This window comes from Nothobranchius furzeri, chromosome 12 (genome assembly GCF_043380555.1).
Source record: "Nothobranchius furzeri strain GRZ-AD chromosome 12, NfurGRZ-RIMD1, whole genome shotgun sequence".
In the NCBI taxonomy this organism is placed as follows: Eukaryota; Metazoa; Chordata; class Actinopteri; order Cyprinodontiformes; family Nothobranchiidae; genus Nothobranchius; species Nothobranchius furzeri.
In genome coordinates, this window is record NC_091752.1 from 36,030,912 (window position 1) to 36,050,265 (window position 19,354).

A 19,354-nucleotide genomic window follows, 5' to 3' on the forward strand; every position below is an offset into this window, starting at 1 on the left:
AAAACCACCGGCTCGGGCACGCTACTTCACCAGGCTCTTCCCTCTCAAGCCAAAACAGAGCATGAGGCAGCAAGATGTCTCAGCGAGAAAAGGTGGAGAAGAAATAAAAACACCTCAAATAAAATGGTCAGAGCTGCACGTAAAACACATTTTCTACTATTTTAAAACTCTTTTTCAATAAATATTGATATCAATAAAAAATTGTTATTGATATACTTTGTTTCTATATCGCCCAGCCCTAGTCCACACCACCTGGTTTTCAGCTAAAAGAATTCAGTGGATTGTGATGCACATTCATAAGCATGCCTGGAGGTGGCAGTAGTTCCCCAAATCCTCAGTGTCTCAGTTGCATAAAACCTTCCTTGGATGTGGAAAAAGGCCCAATCCCAGTTCTCGAGCACTTCAATAGCGCATTTCAGTCCAGGGGTGCGAGTGCGATTCTCAAGTGCGTAAGTTGACCACGCCCTTTTTGCACCCTTTATCTGCTTTAGCCTCAGTTCATTGCTGCAGAGGAACTTTGAGAAGGCGGCGCAAAGGCTAAAGTGCCTTTTCTGCAAGATTTAAAGAAAATAGACTTTATTTAATAAAGTAGCACAGCGACCAGCATCCCGGCATGCTGTTGATGACGCAACGCCACGTTCCAATTCTGCAATTATTTGCACACTTGTGTATCACACACTCAAAGCCTTACTGCGCACTTCCTCCAAGTGCATTTCAAAGAAGACTATGGGGCGCAGAATTGGGATTGGGTCTAACTAGGTGGTGGGCAATAACCATGCTTCACGTCTCTCTTCACCTGCGGTCATAGAGCAGTAAACGGTGCGGTCGGCGTCATTATTGATGGATATAAAAATTTGGGCATGTCTCCGTCACCCTCTACGCCTGTCGGAGAGTCCCCGCGCCGACGCATAATGGTGTTGCGTGTCTCTGTACCGACGGAGAAGTAGGCTTCAGTCAGGTCTCAGGCTCTCTCATCAGGAACACGTGCTGGGCTTATTCAGAAACAAACACATAATAAAAAACATAAAAACACTGTTTTCATCCTCTGTCTTTTGTCCTGTAAGTTTCTTTTTTGCCGAGACTAAACTAATCCTTCTCATGGGATCAGTAAATGATTTCATCTGTCTGTCATTCACTAACAGCTTCATAAATGTCTTCCTTGAGTGAATCTGATCTGCACTCTTCTCAACTCTGCCCCTTTCCCCGAGGAGCCTGAAGACAGCATCCCAGACTCCTGCCATCGTCTGGCCTCTCAGGTGTCGGATCTGCAGGCCTCTGTCGCCATGCAGGCTGTCAGAATATTACGCTGATGCTGCACAATTGCACACACATCCACGCACGCACTTATGCACACACACTTTCAGACTAATAAAAGAGCAGTGGAGGTTAACTTTTACTTTCTTTAAACCCCCCTCTATTCTCAGAAAAACCTCGTTTGAAGGTTGAGATGGATGTTCTTCACTGAGTCACATCTGTATCCCCATCCCTCAACCCGCCCACCCTCCTTGCCTGCATCCTATCTGTTATCACTAACCCGACTCCGCATGATTACACTACAGCTCCCATTTGTCCAGTGTGCATAAACAGCTCTTCCTGAAACTCCGTGTTCCCTCCAATTAGATCCCAGAACCATCAGCGAGCCTGAAGATGATTCCGACTGTCAGCTGGGCCCAGCCAGTCAGCCCGGGCCGTGCCTGGACAGCAATCACATTATCCCAACACAAGAACACAGACAGAGAGAGAAATACAGGGATCAATATTGCTCACGGACGTCTGTCAGAGCACTTAGGTTCCTCCCAACAAAATGCTTTCCGCCACAACTGAAATTAGATACTCAGCTTTAGTGAACGTTCTTATCATGAGTGAAAACGCTGAAACGGATCCTTTTCTTGCTTTTCAACTTTTCTTTTGCAGCTTGAGTGAAGAAGAACGTCAGAATGAGATTACAAAGGGTTACTCGCAGCTGTTCTGCCCCAGCTCCTTTTTCATGCACTTTGTCACAAAAACAAAGAAATCCAAATGTTTGGCTCTCTTGCTTATCTAACGACTGAACAAAGGTTTATCTGTGTTCCGGTTGGCTGGGAGCCGCTTCACCGGGTCTCTGTCAGGCAGAGGGAGCGGTCCGGCACACACCAGTGACACCTCTTCATCCATCCGTCGTTTTCTGTCCCTCACTCTCCTCCTTCCCGCCTCTGCATGTTTCACTTTGACAAATGCACAAGAGCAGGCCGCTCCTGCAGGAGTGTGTGGAGGTTGGGGGGTGGATTGGAGGAAATTGGATTTGATAGATAAATGTCTGAAGATAGAATTACTGCTTTCTCTTCCCTGCTTCACGTGTGTGTGTGCATGCAGGTCTTCACACGCACACACACACACATGCAGTGTGGGTTTGTGTGGAGCGACTGGTGAGTGGACAGTTTTTTCTGAGGCTACCACTCAGACAGCTTGTCTCAATGGCACATTAATGTTTAATGGGAACTAAAAATATCTTGACATTATAATACTCTCTGTGCTTTTTGTGTGTTGTCTGTGGATGAGGTTGTTTGGTAGGGAAAATACAGATTTACTTTAACACTTAAACTTACTCTTTTGTGAGCACCGATGGGCCCAGAGCAACAACCTATACTGTTGGTTTGTCTGTTAACGACGACCTTAAGGTGGTTCTATGAGTGGGAGTTCTGCTTTACAACTCAACACTAGTAAATGGCATGACTGATGGGCATGCGTCTGTTTGCACTTTAAACAAGTGTAGGGGGTCTTACCAGCAGACTTGGGAGTAAATTTGTCCCGGTTGGCAGCACAAACGGCGAGCAACCTGTAGCCCAGGTCCAAGTCAAACCCCTGCTGGGCAGCCACACGACTCACAACCTGCAGAAACAGCAACAAATCACAAGCGTTAACCCAATCAAGCTGTCCTAGATTTCTTTTTTCTTGATACTCCTTTTGGATTTTAATTTTCCTGAACCACGCCGAGCTGCACTTTCCCTTTTGGAGGCACAAATAATGTGGGCACACACAAACGCAGACAAATTGAGATTAATGTGGAGCCTGTCATCTGGATTTGCCCGACGAGCCCCAGTTGGGACGAGTCTAATGGCCGCATCCTCCTCTGGAGCCAAACCTGGGAAAGTCACTGTAGAGCTCCTAGAAGGTTAAAACGAAACAAGACGTGTTCCTACAACGTGAACATGAGCTCGCAACATGATGCGTCCTAAAGGTTTGGGAGTGTCTAGGAACAAGAAAGGATTTCTGAAAGAGAAACTACATTTTTTTTAAAGTAGACTAGAATATCACAGATAATTCTGATGGATGTTTAACAGGAACTTACATCTGCTCCCCCCGACCTCAAAACACAAATGAAAGTTAAAGAGCAAGTCACCCCCAAATAAAATTTTTTTTTTGCTGATAAACTAAATAAATGCGTGTCTAATCGTGCTGCAGACACGTGTCGTCAATAATTTGGCATTTCTGTGCATCTTAGTTAAAATTTAAATATTCTGCCTAAAACTGGCAGTGTTGTGCCATTGTCAGGTAAAAACTCTGCACTGTATTTTAATTTAAATCTGCCACCGCTATTGGCTAAGAGGCATGCTATGATGTAAACTGGTACATTATGATGTCACAATGCTGTCGTGAGCCTTACCCCGGGTTTCCACGGGAGCCGTCAGCAGCACGTTACTGCAGCAGCACGTCTTGCTCGCGTAAACTGCTGCTTGGCCCTTCCCACGAGACGCGAAGCAGCAGGGGAGCAGCCGTCACCGACCGAGCACGAAGTCACACGAGTGACTTCGTCAGTAAACACAACAACAAGCAGGAGAAAACTTCAACATGGTTTGTGTTTTATGTTCTGTCCGTTTTATAATCGCCAATACGGACCTGAAAAACAAAGGAGACCGCTAGCTAGGTGATAACTTCTCACGGGGACGCACAGTTAGTAACCTTTTAAAGTAAAGCAACCGGAAGGCAGTGCGTTCTTTATTCTGAAAATATCGGTAGATTCTCTCCATTTCCGCGTCCGATTTCCTGTCTTTCCTTCCCCAAAAATGTCGAACTTGACCCGTTTCAGAGGCGTCGCGCGTAGAAAATAGAACCGGCGCGTAAAGGCCGCGACATGCTGCTTCTGAGACGCGGCCGACTCGCGCTGCTGACGGCTCCAGTGGAAAAGGTTCTGTTGACCACATCGGTTCCTATCAGCAGCTATGACGTGCTGCTGCAGTAACGTGCTGCTGACAGCTCTGGTGGAAAGCCGGGGTGAGTGTGTGTGTATTTGTTAGCGGCTCCGCCCCCTCGGTCTGCCAGGCAACAGCATGTGTTGCATTTTTCGAACATGAAGTGGGAGTGGAGTTAGACTCTGGTAGGGGTTGACTTGCTCTTTAAGTCCGGCTGATTTGCTGAGGGAACCACGTCACCAGCTGGATTTATTGGACTGGACTTGAGATGAGAGTAAATTATTTTACACTTCCAGTGCGAGAGCCTTGCATTCATCTGGAGCTGCTTAGGAGTCATCAGCATGCCAACATAATCTATTCAGCCAAACCATATTATGCAAACTATCCAGAAAATGGTCAAGCCGCGTTGCTGTCAATCGTTTAATTTCCTGCGTGAGTGAGTTGGGCCCTGGAGTTAGCACAAGGCAGGCAGCCAGCTACAAGGGCTAGCATAGATTTAACATGGATTTAACAGTGTTTCACCTCATAAGCCTTTTCCAGCTTAATCTCCCTCGGAGGACGTATGCCCGGGCCCGTATTCCTGTCAGTATGAGAACAGTGCTGCAAGAGGTGCCGCGGGGTTAGCGGGCCACTCGTGTTTGTGTTGATCTCTTCGTCGTTAGAAGAATATGAAAATGAATCACTTTTGCTACAATTCTCCTCCCCGTCTTCTAAGAAAAGCAGCTCCCAGTGAACTACGTGGGTGATTCTTCAGAAAAAGGATGGTAATAATTCGTGTAACGTGTGTGCTGGACTGACTTTTCCCGCCCACTCGACAGAACAAAAAGAAAAAATGCACAGACTCGTTAGGGGCAGCCGTTTCCTAGATAAGCTGCGGTTTGCTCTGTGAACCTGATGAAACAATTTAGCAGATGAAGAGAGCCTCACACTGAGAGGGATCTCAGCGGTTGGGCCCGCTGTATAGCTCTTTATCACCCTTTAAGAGGCTTTTGTTGCGATTTACTCGTTAATGAGCATTTATCTGTTTGCTCACGTGAGCTGGTAACAATGCCTTTACAGTTTTAGAGACTTAATTTAGCAATAAACGCAAATAAACCCTAGTTTTTCTGCTTGGACTTCACACCAGCATGTACACAGGTGTGTACATTTTGTTACCTTAAATCTCAGACATGCTCAGATCAACTGATCCCAGCTCCTATGAGATATAACTCATTTAGACAGCAAATAATATCACCATAAAGTGTTTGTATTATAATTTGCACAGACATAATCCAAGCCCAGATTGGGTAATTCATCTTTAAGGACACATTGGCCCAGCTTTTTTTCTTTTTAATTACTGTTTTGCACACGTCTTCTAAAAAGTACCTGAAGAAACTCAGCCCAAACCATAATTAGTGTTTGCATACCGTCAGACATCCCATGAGGCTTTGCTCGAAAGGTCGTTGGAAGGCCCGGGGATCTCCACACCAGTCGAGCAGCTCCGTGGCAGCGGAGTGGAAGTTGGCCGGGTTCTGTAAGTGCTGTGCAAACACATGGAGAGGAGATAGCCGTTAGAAACAAACAGAGCGGCCGTCATTTGCTTCTCACGTTTGGTACAAATTTGAGAAACACTGAAACCAAATAGCTTTGCAGCCTTGCGCTCTCCCTTCAAACTGCCTTGCTTTAATGTCTTGTGTTTCTGCACAACCCTATGAGGACCTTCACTCTTTCCGATGTACGCCCACTCAGGGCTCTGCTGCTTTGTGGGAAGAAGATCACACCCATATCAACAATGATGCCAGTGTTTCTTGTTAATCTCCCTTGGCAACACCCGTCCCTCGCCCCCATGACCCGCACAGCAAACCCAATCGTTGCCTCCGATCTTCCGTCTCGCTCTTCTCCTCATTCGTTGCCGGTTTTCAGAGGGTAACAGAGCCTCCGCACCAGAGGTCCACTGGCTGACTTGGCTGCACACAAAGAAAACAACCTTGGTTCTGGCCGCTATGCGTGCAGACTCAGTGCGAGCTGTTGGTGTGTTGTCTAATCTCTTTCAGTCTCTCTCGCTTGTTCACTGAGGCCTGAAACAGTCGAGTCTTTTTTTCCCAGTGTTTGAGGCTGGCGATCCACAATAAGCGGTTTTAAAAGTGGGCTTCCTTTCTTCTCTTCTTGGGGAGGTTAATAGCTCTGAGATGGTTCAGAGCTGCAGCTTGCTCACTCGACGAGACTGAACCCACTTGAAAGCATTTATTATTCTTATCTGGAGCAGAAGCGTTTCGCTTTGAGTTGTCTTGCAGCAAAGCTACAACTATTGTCTTTATGGGGAAGCAGAGGTGAGTGTTTGGTGAAAGGGCAGCCTTTTTGGGTGATGTGTGAACCAAGGAGAAAAAACAGTGATATTGTGGACTTCAAGAGGAGCCTTGAGTGACTCATCTTTGTGCAAGCAGTGTTGGGAACGTTACTTTTAAAAAGTATTTAGTTATAGTTACTGATTACTTTGTCAAAAAAGTAACTCAGTTACTTACCGAGTTACAAGATTATAAAAGTGACAAATTACAAGAAAAATAACTATTTCGTTACTTTTTTTAAATTAAACAATGCAACAAAAATGGGTTCCCCTCTTAATTAAACTTATTTATTTTACTATAAATTACTACAATACTGAAATATAAATAACTAATGCCTGGAACATAATAAAATGTGTGTCCAGATGTTTTGTATAAAACTGAATAATTGAAATAAATGGGCACCTAACAGGAGGAACTACAAGCAGGAGCATTACATTAATCTAGACTAATAAAATGTCTCTGTGTGATATTTAACAAGACCCCAATCAGACAAATTTAAAATTGCAAATAGAAACACCTGTAAAGGTTCCTGAGTCTTTAAATGGTCTCTCAGTCTAGTGAAATTACTGAAATAAATGTAATTTTGTACAGTATTCTAATTTTTCCAGATTCACATAATTGTGTGTTTTTAGTAGCATTTCTGTTGCTGGTACTCTAGTGATGGTTAAATAAATAGAAGAGGCACAATTCTGATGGAGGACTTAACTTTACTAACTTGGGTCAGACCCAGACACAGAAGAGCTGCAGCTGGGTGGTAAACACACACAGCTAGTTCTAATAACACCTGAGCACCTATGATGTTTGAGACTGATGCATCAGCGTTACAGCGGGACTAAAGACACGATCAGAAACAGGTTACAGCTGGATGATCTAGGAAGGTAGAAAATCAGAGAATCAGAGAGAATTTTATTGCCAGTGCTCCAGCGAACCAGTAGCCTAGTGAACTAGACCAAATTCTTGCTTTGCAAAGAATAAATAATACATTTATTTAGTCTGGCTTGCCAGGCTAGTGAACCAGAGCATAGGAACTTGACTCCACAGAACAGCCTGACCAAGATTACACACACACATATAGACAGGACAGATACAGGCAGACCACGAGAGCAGCCATAACGGCGCTCATTCACGACATCTGAGCGGTGAACAGGTGAGCGGACCTTTGGAACGTCCCGTTATCAGGCCAAGAAGGGCACGGCTGCAGCAGTGAGTCTGCGGGTCTGCAGCCATACAATGTTCATCACGTCTTCCTCGCTCTTCACGGGCCGCGACGCGCTTGGATGAAAACATCCGCCTTTTTAGCTCCCAGTCAACTGATGACGGCTTCAACACACCGCGCTGCTGAATTAATAACGTACACATTTTATTATCAGTAACGGAAACGGCGTTATGATTAAAGAAGAATTAATTAAGATTACTCGTTACTGAAAAAAAACTTTATTTTAAACGGCGTTATTCTTGTTGCTGGTGACATGAAGACAATCCATGACAGTTATGTCTCAGGACATCTGACTGACTGAGAGTGAGAGAAAGTGAGAGATGCTCTAGTTGATTAGGAGTTCTAGATGAATGGAGTGATCTGGCACTATTGCTACTTGATGGGAGGTGCATCAGCCTCCAGTGCTGGCTGTCTACCTCGGATCTGAAGTCTCAGATCCTCTCGCTGCAGCACTAACCACCAACAACCTCAGCTCAGGCGTGAGGGGGAGGACAGTGGAGAGAAAAGGCTCTGCTGGTTTTGTTAGAGAGGATGGGGCCCGAGTTGTTCCTGTTGTTGTTTGCTGTTGAGGGTCAGATTAGGACAAAAACAAGGGTGTGTGTGGGGGTGAACCGCAGCACTTATGGGGGGTTTCAGCTCATGCAATTGATGGAATTACCCCCTCAAACCAGGCTGTGTCTACCTGCGTTGCATGAAAAACAGAGAAACACTTGGCTCTCTGCCAGCAGCTTTCCCTAAAACCAAAACAACGCCCTTCTGGCAGTCGTTACAAGCTTAGAGCTCACGGACTAACAGAGTCTCTTTGAAGTCTGCTTTACAATCAAGCTCTTCAACGGCAATCGCTGAGGAGAATATAAACCAAACTCACATTAAAACACTTACCCAGACACACCTAAATGGGACTCAACAATGACGCCAAAAGACAAAGACAGCAGACTTTGACAAAACATCAAAATAAGACTTTTCTGAGATTCTGATGTAAATAAATGGGCTTTGCAAAGGAGCCGAGAAACTGAATTTTATAGTTTTATAGAAGCAGGAACCGCAGAAATGAAGAGAGAAGGATGTGTCGCCTCATAATCTCAAGCTGAAAGCTTTATCGTTTGCTAATTTATTCTAAAGCATGGCGTCACATGGATGTTTAGAGATATAAAGGATCACGCCCACGTGTCATAAACAAATATGCCAGCAGCCAGCCAGCTAGCCAAGCAGTCTATGAGTTCTACAGACTATTAATCACAGCAGAGGCGGATAGCCCTGGGATGCGTCTGCACTGGTCGCTGAGAAGCCTCCTGAAAGCTGACAATCAAGGAAGCGTTTAAGCAAAACCACAACAGGGACATGCATACGTCAAGAGTCGGGAACACGATGCCAGGCAGCACGGTACGAGGCGAGGATGGAGTAAGAGAGAGAGGCAGGGTCTGATATGCTGCTTTGAAGAGTATTCCTGTGTTCTCTGCCCTGTGCAACACGATCTGTGAGCTAACAGCCAGACAAACTGATGTCCATAAAAGGCACGGAGTGGAGAAAGAGTGGGAGAATTGTTTTGTCTCAACCCTCAGAAATCCACATTTTGCACCACAGTTTATCGAAGCTACAGCGGGACCACCGCATGCACACCTGTTTGATGCACAGCAGCCTGTCGTTGGTCTGCTGGATGTGCCGGTCCATCGATGGTAGCGTGTTCATCTTGATGCCTCTACCGGGACTCCATTAAAAGTCTTTTTTTCTTTACTCTGTAAAAGAAGAAGAGGAGGAGATCTGTTAGACCAGCCTGTTGAGTTCAAAGAGCTTTATAGTAATTCCACAGAAAGTTTGTTTACAAAATGTCTCATAGGAGAGGTCGACGTGCCTTCAGCACAGATTTTTGGCAAACGCGAGACGGTGAGATGTGCAACGGCAGCCCTGTTAGCAGCACATGATGAAACTAAGAAAAAAAGTTTTCCGCCGCTGCTGAGGAAGACAGCTGATACCTCCATTCTGAAGATTTGGACATCATACTCGAGGTTATCGATGTCACCTACACATTATTTCAACATCTACAAGGAAAAGATAAGGTTCAGCTTTACAGCACCGCCTTCTCGCTGTGTAGATGTTGCTCAGATCCATCAGGGAGCAGAAACAAGTCCGACCGGCTCACAGAGACGGATTGAATCTGGATTAAAAGGTATCGTGCTGGTTGTGCCGGCGAGGCCTCCATCCCTCTGCGTTTATCTCCATCGGCCTTGGTCCGTCCCCACATTCCTCCACACAAAAGGCCAACTGAGGAGCCACAGGTGGGGGTGGGGGAAGGGCTCTATAAAGCTGCTCAGCTCTGATAAAGGGTCCCCCAAGAGTCCCCGTGAGGAGAAAAGGCCTCGATACGATAGAGGCACTTTTCATTTGTGATGGAATTATCTCTGATTCAGTGCTGCATAAATTCAGACTTTTTCTCTAATATACAAAAAATACCTTGACACACATGTATTTAAGAGCTTGTAAATCCAAACGTCTGAATGTGATAAAAGCAAAAAGGTAAAAAAACTTCAAAGGAACGCTTTGAGAATAAGGCTGTATTACTAATCCCTTCAGCTTTAAGTATTACCAGCGTAGAATTACCTGGAGTGCACTTAAAGTCTTAAACACAAGCAAACACTCCACTTGCACGAATGGAGAGAAATGTTGTCAGACAGAAGCCTAAATAGAGCGGTGTCTCTATCTCTCCATAAAAGTTAGGTTTGCGTGTGTAACTGTGCCTACGACTAGAGCTGGGTGGCCTAATTCTGCTGATGCAGTGTCTCCGAGTGTCCAGCAGATGTCTCCCTCTCCTGCCATTCACACACTTCCACTCGAACAAGTGGTCCAGAAAGGGCTCCTTTAAGCCATGACAAGTGCTACAAATCCCTTTCAGCAGCCAGGCAGATCCACAGACCGCTAACAGGGCACACGCTAGCCTAGTGTTAGCCGCCTGACCTTGTGGCTATTGATTAACTGTTTCCCCTGACTACAACTGCCCTTCCTGCTGTCCCGACACACTGAAGGCTGAAAAACAAGAAGGAAGGTGGAGCTTTACACCTCTTTCACTCTTGCATCTTCCTTCTGTTAATCATCAGCAACACACACACACACACACACACACACACACACACACACACACACACACACACACACACACACACACACACACACACACACACACACACACACACACACACACACACACACACACACACACACACACACACACACACACACGCACACAAAGTGAAGGAGAGTCCTCGGATTCTGAGAGGAATAGGTCCACCTGACAGACTGACTGTGCTGGCAGACAGACGCTCCCGCATTTGTTGCGTAACAAATCATGTTAGCGTGGAAAAGGAGCTGAACTCCGTCTGCTGCCCCGCATCCTCACCCTTCCTTGTTTACAATCACAAAGAAGCAATCTGTTGTCTGATCACTGGAGCCAAAACACAACGTTTTCTCCTGCTAAATTCTAGCAGCTTCCCTCATCAGAACCGGTTTGAAAAATAAAACGTTGGTGTAGAATCTTTGTTTTTCTCTCATCTTTACAACTAAAACGGGTCTTTACTGTCTTCGCAACACTCTGCACTGCTTACCGGGGGTGTAAAAGAAAAGGATTACACATCCAATTATGATGCACACATTACAATCTCCCCTTTAAACAGCAGTGGGAGGATGCAGCCATGAGTCAGAGAAGGGCAACACAACACGTGTAATACCAACATCCACAAGAAGCGTCTGTCTTCTCCTCTCACCATCTTCCTCCTTCCTTCTATCTATCTTATAAGCTAAAACAATTGGGGAGAATAAGTGAGCAGAAAACAGGGTAATAAGGAAGGAGGTGGAGTACAGCAGGAGGAAAGGGAGAGCAAAAAAAGGGGTGAAATTATCTCATCATTGCCAGTAACACACACACACACACACGCACACACACACACACACGATCAGTCACAGCGTGAGTGATTTGTCATTTCAGACAAATGACTAGCACCTTTGTTGAGTGCAGTTTGTGAATGAGATGATAGACTCCACAGTATTAAAGGAGCTGTTCGCTACATATCACTGCAGAATAGAACAGCTGTTTAATCAGGAGTAAAATGGCCTTTACCAATTCACATGGAGTAATACAACTCTCTGAGTTTAGTACTATAGCACGGGTTCAGCACACGTGATAAACAGATAACCAGTCAACTCGCCCAAAGCGATGAAGGAATATCTTCACACATATTATTAAGCTGTGGTATTCCAGCCAGTAGTCGGACGCAGTTATATTACACAGAACTGGAAAAAGGTCGTTTCCAGGCAGTTCTGGAGTAGTGGTGGTGAAAATCACATTTTGGAATTTGGAACTTTTGACATTTTTAAAAGCAGGAATATATTTAAAATTATTTTCTGTTTTGTCTATTTTTTGTTTTGAAGTGATTTTTAACCCGAATTTAACCCTCTGGAGGCAGGCGTTGCAGATGTGCAACGTTAAAACCTACCTACCTGGTTACTCCACATATACGTATTTCATGAGCATTTTTTTTAACTCAGAAGTACCCCTGAAGGACTTAGTTGTTCGTCCTTTTATCAAAACTTATTTAGAGCCTGAGAGGGTTAATCTATTTTAAAAAGAGTCTGTGGAGGTGGGTTGGGCATGGCTAGAACTCTACTCTGGCCTGGGGACACCTTATGATCCCCTAACCGGAAGCGTAAGCGTCGTTTAATGTTTGTGAAGCGTTGTACGTAGCAATTAGCCACTGTTACACTGGATCCATCATCTCACCTTGGATAACTGGTGAAAAATGGATGGATCGCTGTCGCATTTTATTGACTATTCATGATTTATTTCCTTAAAGAGACAATGTGTAGTTTTTAACCGTTAATCCCTGGAAATAGTTGTTGAAAAATATTGGTGGCTTTGTAAAACATGGCTATAAAAATCAGGTCAAAATTACATGAAAGTAGGTCTAAGGGTGCTTCTTGATGCCAAGGAACCTCGACTTGATGTCTTGGCCCCGCCCCGGTTGCCTAGGAGATAAGTCATCAGGAGCCGCCAAGACGTGTTCCAATGTTCATGGTCTACCGAGGCGTGTGTTCTCCGTTTGTTAGCCATTTAGCTAGCTGAGCGAGGATACACGGGAGGTGTCTTGCAGCCAAGCCTTGGTAAAAAATTACCCAGAATACACCGCGGTATTTTCAAAAGGATGGCGGATCAGAAGCCGGCAGCTACTTCGGGGGCAAATTTCAAGTTTAAAAGTACGTAAACTAATTTAAAATGGGTTTTTTTAGATCCAAAGAAGTTATCAATGGTTGGTTAGTAGCTTAGTAGTTGCAACTTCGGTGGCTAGCGGGTAGTAACTCACCTATATTTTTAATTTAATAAACATATACACAAATTAAAAAGTAAAAGGCTTGTTATATATGTATATTGAAACTAATACATATAAAATATAACGTTATCTTCCGTGACACGTGACGTTACGTGACAGCCGTGAAAGCAGTGGTCACGTGATGCAAGTCTGTTCCACTTAACCGTTTCCTTTGACCAAGGAAGGACAGTGTCCACGTAAGCAAGGCGCCTGGCCTCGCAAGACATTGCCTCGCAAGGCCAGGCGCCATGACGTTGAGAAACACCCTTTGTCTCTGGGCAACGCCATGTTTCCTTCTATGGGAGCCCGTGAGGACAAAATGCATTTACTGATTCTTAACAAACGATTACAAAACTTTCTCCATTCATAAACGTTGTTGTTTTACACATGTACCTCTTCACTCGTTGCCAGTGATGAAAGGGAATCTGATGTTCTTGTTACTTAGCTGGAGGTTGCGCTCCCAGGGATTTTTGACCCTAATGGCCATCTTTTGGTAAGGTCTTTCTCCAACACAAAAATACTGCAATTATTTAGGATTAATTTATGTATGTACTGCCCTCTTCACCAGGAAAACTACACACCATCACTTTAAGCAGGTTAAATACATTTTTCAACCCATGTGTCTGTTCAGTGTTCCATAACTGATTCTGTTTATCTTTGCTATAGAATGAAAATCGATGTGAGTCCTATGATAATAAATGACATCTTTGGTGGTGTTCTTAAATAAATAAATAAATAAATCTTAAGACTCTTTGAGCTGTCCCATAGTTACAGATTAAGACTAAATGTTAACACGACCTTCTTGTTACACTTTAAACCTGCTCAGGGTTGTTCCTACAATGATGTCAAATCAACCCTATCAACAGCCACACGTCCCACGTGTGAACATCATGTTTCAAGGCCAACATGCTGCGGCTGTTAACTTGAACTTGTTGATTACATTTTTAAAGTTTGAATGCATTTCCAAAGGCCTTGAGGGAGGAATCTGGCCCCATACACGAGAGGCTTTCAGCTCATAATGACTGGTTATTACACAAGGAAACAGAAAAAAAGGCACATTAGGTGGTGCTCCTTCCTTTAACATGCTGGACTGGCACCACATAAAGTGTAGCGTAGAGGATCCTGCTGAACAACATGAAAAAGCAATTGCAGAGAGGTTTTGGCCACAGATCAACTTCATTAAGAAGATGAGGGGATCTGATGCTCCTGCTTTATGAACACATTGGAGAATCTTTCCTGCTTAACATCCCATCACATGACCTGTGATTTTCTACCCTCTCACCACAGCTATATGTGCTTTTCTGCTCTCCTCTTTTATGGCCCTCAGACATCATTAGAGCCACCCAGCACGCCACTTTTCTAACACCACCTTCCATTTTCTGTTCTATCATCTTCTTCTCCTCATCCCTCACATCTCAACCCTCCTGCCACTCTTCCTCCCCTCCTCCTCCTTCCCGGGGCCCCAAGTGAGAGCTGCCATAACAGGAGGTGGAATGGATTCATTTGCTCTAATGTGGTTCGGGCTGCAGCGTGGCACGGCACAGAGCGACACTTTATCCCAGCGCGCAGGGCTGCTCTCCCTTACCGTCTGCAGTTCATGTGTTTTCAAACAGGCCAATCAACACCACTCAGCTGTGCTGGCCTCTCTCTCTCTCCCCCCTCTTACCCTCCCACATCCACTGCTCTAAGTATGTCTGCAAAAAGCCACCAGCCTTCTCTCACCATTATCTCTATTAGTAAACTCTTACGGCCAGGTGCTCTCTCTCCACTCGTCTCTATCCAGAGCTACCAGAACTTTATTGTCCTCACCTACGTTTAACATCACGCCTTTGTCTTTGTGCCTTATTTCCACCTATTTCATAGACTCCATTAATCCTTTCCTTCACTAATCTTGCCTGCTCGTCTTTTCCCTTGCAGCAAAGCCAACTATTAGTCATATTGCTCCCCCTGGGCTTTAAAAAACAACCCTCTGCACACGATCACAACCACTAGCCTCAATAAAAATGTGAAATGACTTGTCCCAGGGGTGGAGAGGAGGGGGATAAAAACAACAAGTAAATAGTGACGTTTGTTTATCTTCTGTTTTAATGTGACAACCACAGGAGCAGCGGGCGACTATGTGACACCCAACACTGCAATGCAAGCAGCTGTGATGTGAGGATACACGAGCCATTTTGTTGCAGTCTATAAATATGGAGCATCAGTTGTGGAGTATTGCAGGTATGCACCACGAGAAAACCTTGCGGGAGCGGCAAATTATTTTGCCGCTCAATGCGCAAGATCAGGAAAAGCGAAGGCAGAGTGGCTCCTTCTGATTATTTGGAAGTTTATATTTTTGACAAATGTAAACTTTATCTGGGTGGAAATTAGGACAATTATGGCAACTACAGATGATGTTACTTATGAATCCATAAATCATTCATAATTTATTAGTTTGCACTGGAGCAGAACTGCGTGAAAAACAAGAGTTACAGTATTGCTAATTAGCTAAACGTATTACACTACTGCTTAAAAACGGTGCACATTCATTGTGTCTTTCTTCTCGTGCTGTAGTACTTGAGATCGGTCTTGGTCTCAAGACCATACCTTTAGGTTCCCGGTCTCGTACAGTGCAGACTCAAGTTTTGTTTTAATAGGACTGATCAAGAGCATTAAAGGACGCTTTTACAACTTTTCTGGAGCCAGCATGTGCTGAAATGACCCTTTCCAGGGTTAATGAAAGGCCAACCAGCCCCTATAGTCCCCTGTGGCCAGAATATTCCTCTTGCAACTTCAGACTGGCGGCCGCTCTGCTGGACTTAAAAAACATGGAGCTGACATACCTAGCATTTGCAGTCTGGTTCCAGCACGTTTCCTGCATGTTTTAATCATGAACACAGCTGATTTGCAGACACTGATGAAGGCTGAGAGATGTTCAGCTGTTAGATTAAGGTGTTAAAAAGGTAAACGAAGGTTACGAACAGCGAGCGAGGAGAACAGACACTAGGGGGTGCTAAAAGCCAGCCAATAGGGCTGCAACAAACTATTATTTGGATAATCGATGAATCGGATGGGGTCTCAACACGATTAATCGATTAATCGGATTACATGGAGAAATTTTTAAAATCTGCTAGGGAAACGTTATTTCTCTCCTTCCTTCACTTTATTAAGCACAACATTATTAGAAAACAGTTCTAGAAAACAGTTGGAAGAGTTGTGCGACACAACAAATCGATGACGCAGTTCGTTGCCAACGCTTTTAGTAATCGATTTTCATCGAATTTATTGATTCGCTGTTGCAGCCCTACCAGCCAACACTACCTAGTTTCCCTTTAATCAGGTGAGATGACGCCACAAAGGCCGACAAATGCCGGTGAATCTGCTCCAAAAATATGATTAATCATTGAGCTTTTGGAAGGTGACCCCCGCCAGTCTGGAGATTTTTAAGAACAAACAGTTTCTTTATTTTGCTCTTGACAGAAGATCTTTCCATTTTTTCCTACCACCTCCACTGTACGCACTCAGCCATCACACTCGTGTATTGATGGCAGCCGCGACCACCTCCCAAACAGCGCTTTTTTTGTTTGTTCGTGTTTGTGTAATTAAATTTTATAGAAACGTGCCTCCCTCTTTCATCCTTGCTGCGTTGCTAAACAATGACCACAGCAACGCTTGCATCCTCGTGAATGCGCACAGTATGCCCAGGCACAGCTGCGATTGGTCCTAGTCTGAGTTGGTGCACTCGGCTCCATCTCCAGTCCGTAAGAGTTACGGCTGGCTTAAGTTAGGACCAGCTGGTGCACTCCACTGCAATGTTTTAAAGACTTGAATATTTTCCTCTCAAGGAGCAAGAAAACTGAATTTATTTTCATTTGTAACACACTTTAACCTGTCTTTGATTCAAAAACATTCATTTATGCAATTTCTGTTGAATGTTATGACATTTTTTTATTCCAACTACATCAGTGCTTTTTGTGTTTGCACTTTTCAAAGCACAGCAGTGTTTACGTTTGCTTGTGGTCTCAAGCAGGTGACCGTGTTTTTGCTTTAACTGCCTCGTGTGAACTAAGAGGAAGATACAAAATCAGGTCATCCATGAGCAAAATAAAGCTCGAGCATCACATGATGAATGAATGAACTCCTTCTTCCGCAGAACGTTCCAGTTGCGGAGGACTATAAATACCAGCTGGGAAAGATTGTATGTCCTGACTGCCACATACAATTTTCCACAGCTATGAAAAGTAAGACTTCTATCACTCGTGATGCAAGAAAACACGGTGTGTGTAAAGCGAGAACACAGGGCTGGTCGGGCACGTTCTTTATCACTGGAGCAGGTCTTCAGATGACAGCCCAACATGTCGGGCCGTCTCCATCTACCTCAAAAGGGTTATTAAGCAGAATCCCATCAGTCGTATCCACTCTGAGACCATGTGAGGGGAGATGACAGCGTACCAGAGGAGAGGAGCGTGATTGACGGGGCAGTCTGACAGGCTTGTGTAAAGCTAACCTTACGGGCCTGACTCCAGCAGAGCTGTTAGCTCACACACCGCCCCCTGTGGCTGCCGAACGGGTAAACTGACAAATTCCATGTCCTTCGGTTTCAGCACTGACAAACTGCTGACCCACACGCAATTAAACAACATCCACCAGGGGCGAAAGTAACACACCGATGTACGGCGATGCATGAGCATGCACGTGATCCTCTGCAAGAGGACAGAGAGATGAAGTGTGTGCAGCAAAGAGAAACAGAGAGACAGGGGCAGAGTGTGAGACGTACAAAGACAGAGTGTGATTCAATCTGCTCACTAAGCCATGAAATGGTATTGGTGTCATTAGGGAGAGCAAAAATATATCTGTGCCAGCCTGCCCTCTACTCTCCTTGTCTTTGACACTAAAAGCACTTTTCTAAAAAAATAAAAATAAAGAACTAAGGCAACCAGCACGACCTCTTTGCACTTGGTGGAAGCAAACCTTCCACTGTGCTTCAGCTCCTCTGTTTCCTCCCACTGATCTTTTATTGGACAAATCCAATTAACCATAAAAGGACTGCTTCTTACTCACTTCCAATTAAAAATCATGCTGAAAACAGTGTGAAATAACACACTAAACATGCCACTGCTACAAAGGCAGGCAGCTAAAAGGTTATTAGACAGCTGTGCAAAGACGGTTTTAAAAAATTAATTTTATTATGTGATGAAAAACAATCATGGCCTTCTTCCTTCAATCATCACAAACTAATCAACAACACAGCTGCAATTAAATGACATGGATAGAGCCGTTAGACGCCTTGTGATCTGACAAGTGAGTAACATGTCGAAATATTTTCTTGAAAATATTCATTAAATTAGACAATTCAACAGTGATTTTGATGTTTAACTGTCAGTTTAAGTGTTTAGAGATGGATTATAACTTTTGTTTAAAAATCAAGCAGGAGAAAGGGTCTTTAACTTCTTTTAATAATCATTGTTTTTGATGAACATGAAAAGAGCTGAGATCTAACTCAGACTTTTATTTAAAAGTATGCACAATTTGTGTTATTTATTTTTCTATCAATAATAAATTTGGATGATTTTACACAAAAAAGTTAAATGTATAAGTCTTCCTTAAACCAAAGCACTTTTATCTATTTATTTAACTTTTCAGCACATTCAGTGGCCTTAATTAAGCCTTTACTGCACTAGTAATGCAGAATATACTGAGAGGTGATCATAAACACAAAATGTATCATTAAGGATTGTAATAAATCACAAACCAGGAGTCCCAAAATCCAGTCCCTGAAGGCTCCAATCCTGCAAGCTTAACATTTTCTTGCTCCGGCACACCTAAAGCAAACTATTTCATCAACTTCTTACCCTGTTGAGTTCTACAGAGGCCTGTTAATTATTCATTCATTTAAATCAGGTGTATAAGTAAGTGCTTAACTAATGGGACATTCCCATCTGTACCGGGTTGGCCCGGGCCGGGTAGCGTAGGTTGTTTACATATCTGGGTGGCCTGGTATTTTTCCGGGCCAACCAAGGCTCATTCTCAGCCCTCTTCTCGAGGGGGTCTGCTTCAGGCCGACCAGGGCCAACACACCCACTGCTGACAGCAAATTCACACCTTCCATTAGAGCAAGCCTCTGATTGGTGGGTAGAATCAGCCCACATGGGCTTAAGACAAGGATGTGTGGAAACAACCGGGCCAGGCTGGGGCCGACTGGGACTACCCGGCCCGGGCCGACCCGGTACAGATGGGAATGGCCCATATAAGTACCCGTACTCCGTTAGGTAAAATGTACTGGTGGTACAACAACGTCTGTCCACGGTGGCA

The 19,354-nt window shown here is 44.4% G+C and overlaps 1 protein-coding gene across 6 annotated transcripts in view; it reads right to left on the reverse strand.

Annotated features, from left to right (window-relative positions):
* The window catches only part of zmiz1a (zinc finger, MIZ-type containing 1a), a 153,951-nt gene that overhangs the window by 33,094 nt on the left and 101,503 nt on the right, over window positions 1-19,354 (reverse strand). For all 6 annotated transcript variants that reach the window (XM_054737677.2, XM_054737674.2, XM_054737675.2 and 3 more), the window contains 3 exons: window positions 9,330-9,445; window positions 5,576-5,689; window positions 2,763-2,868 (listed from right to left, as the gene is read on the reverse strand). In XM_054737677.2, coding sequence (XP_054593652.1) covers window positions 2,763-2,868; window positions 5,576-5,689; window positions 9,330-9,398 — 289 coding nt within the window. In that variant the 5' untranslated portion in view covers window positions 9,399-9,445. The remainder of the gene's footprint in view (window positions 1-2,762; window positions 2,869-5,575; window positions 5,690-9,329; window positions 9,446-19,354) is intronic.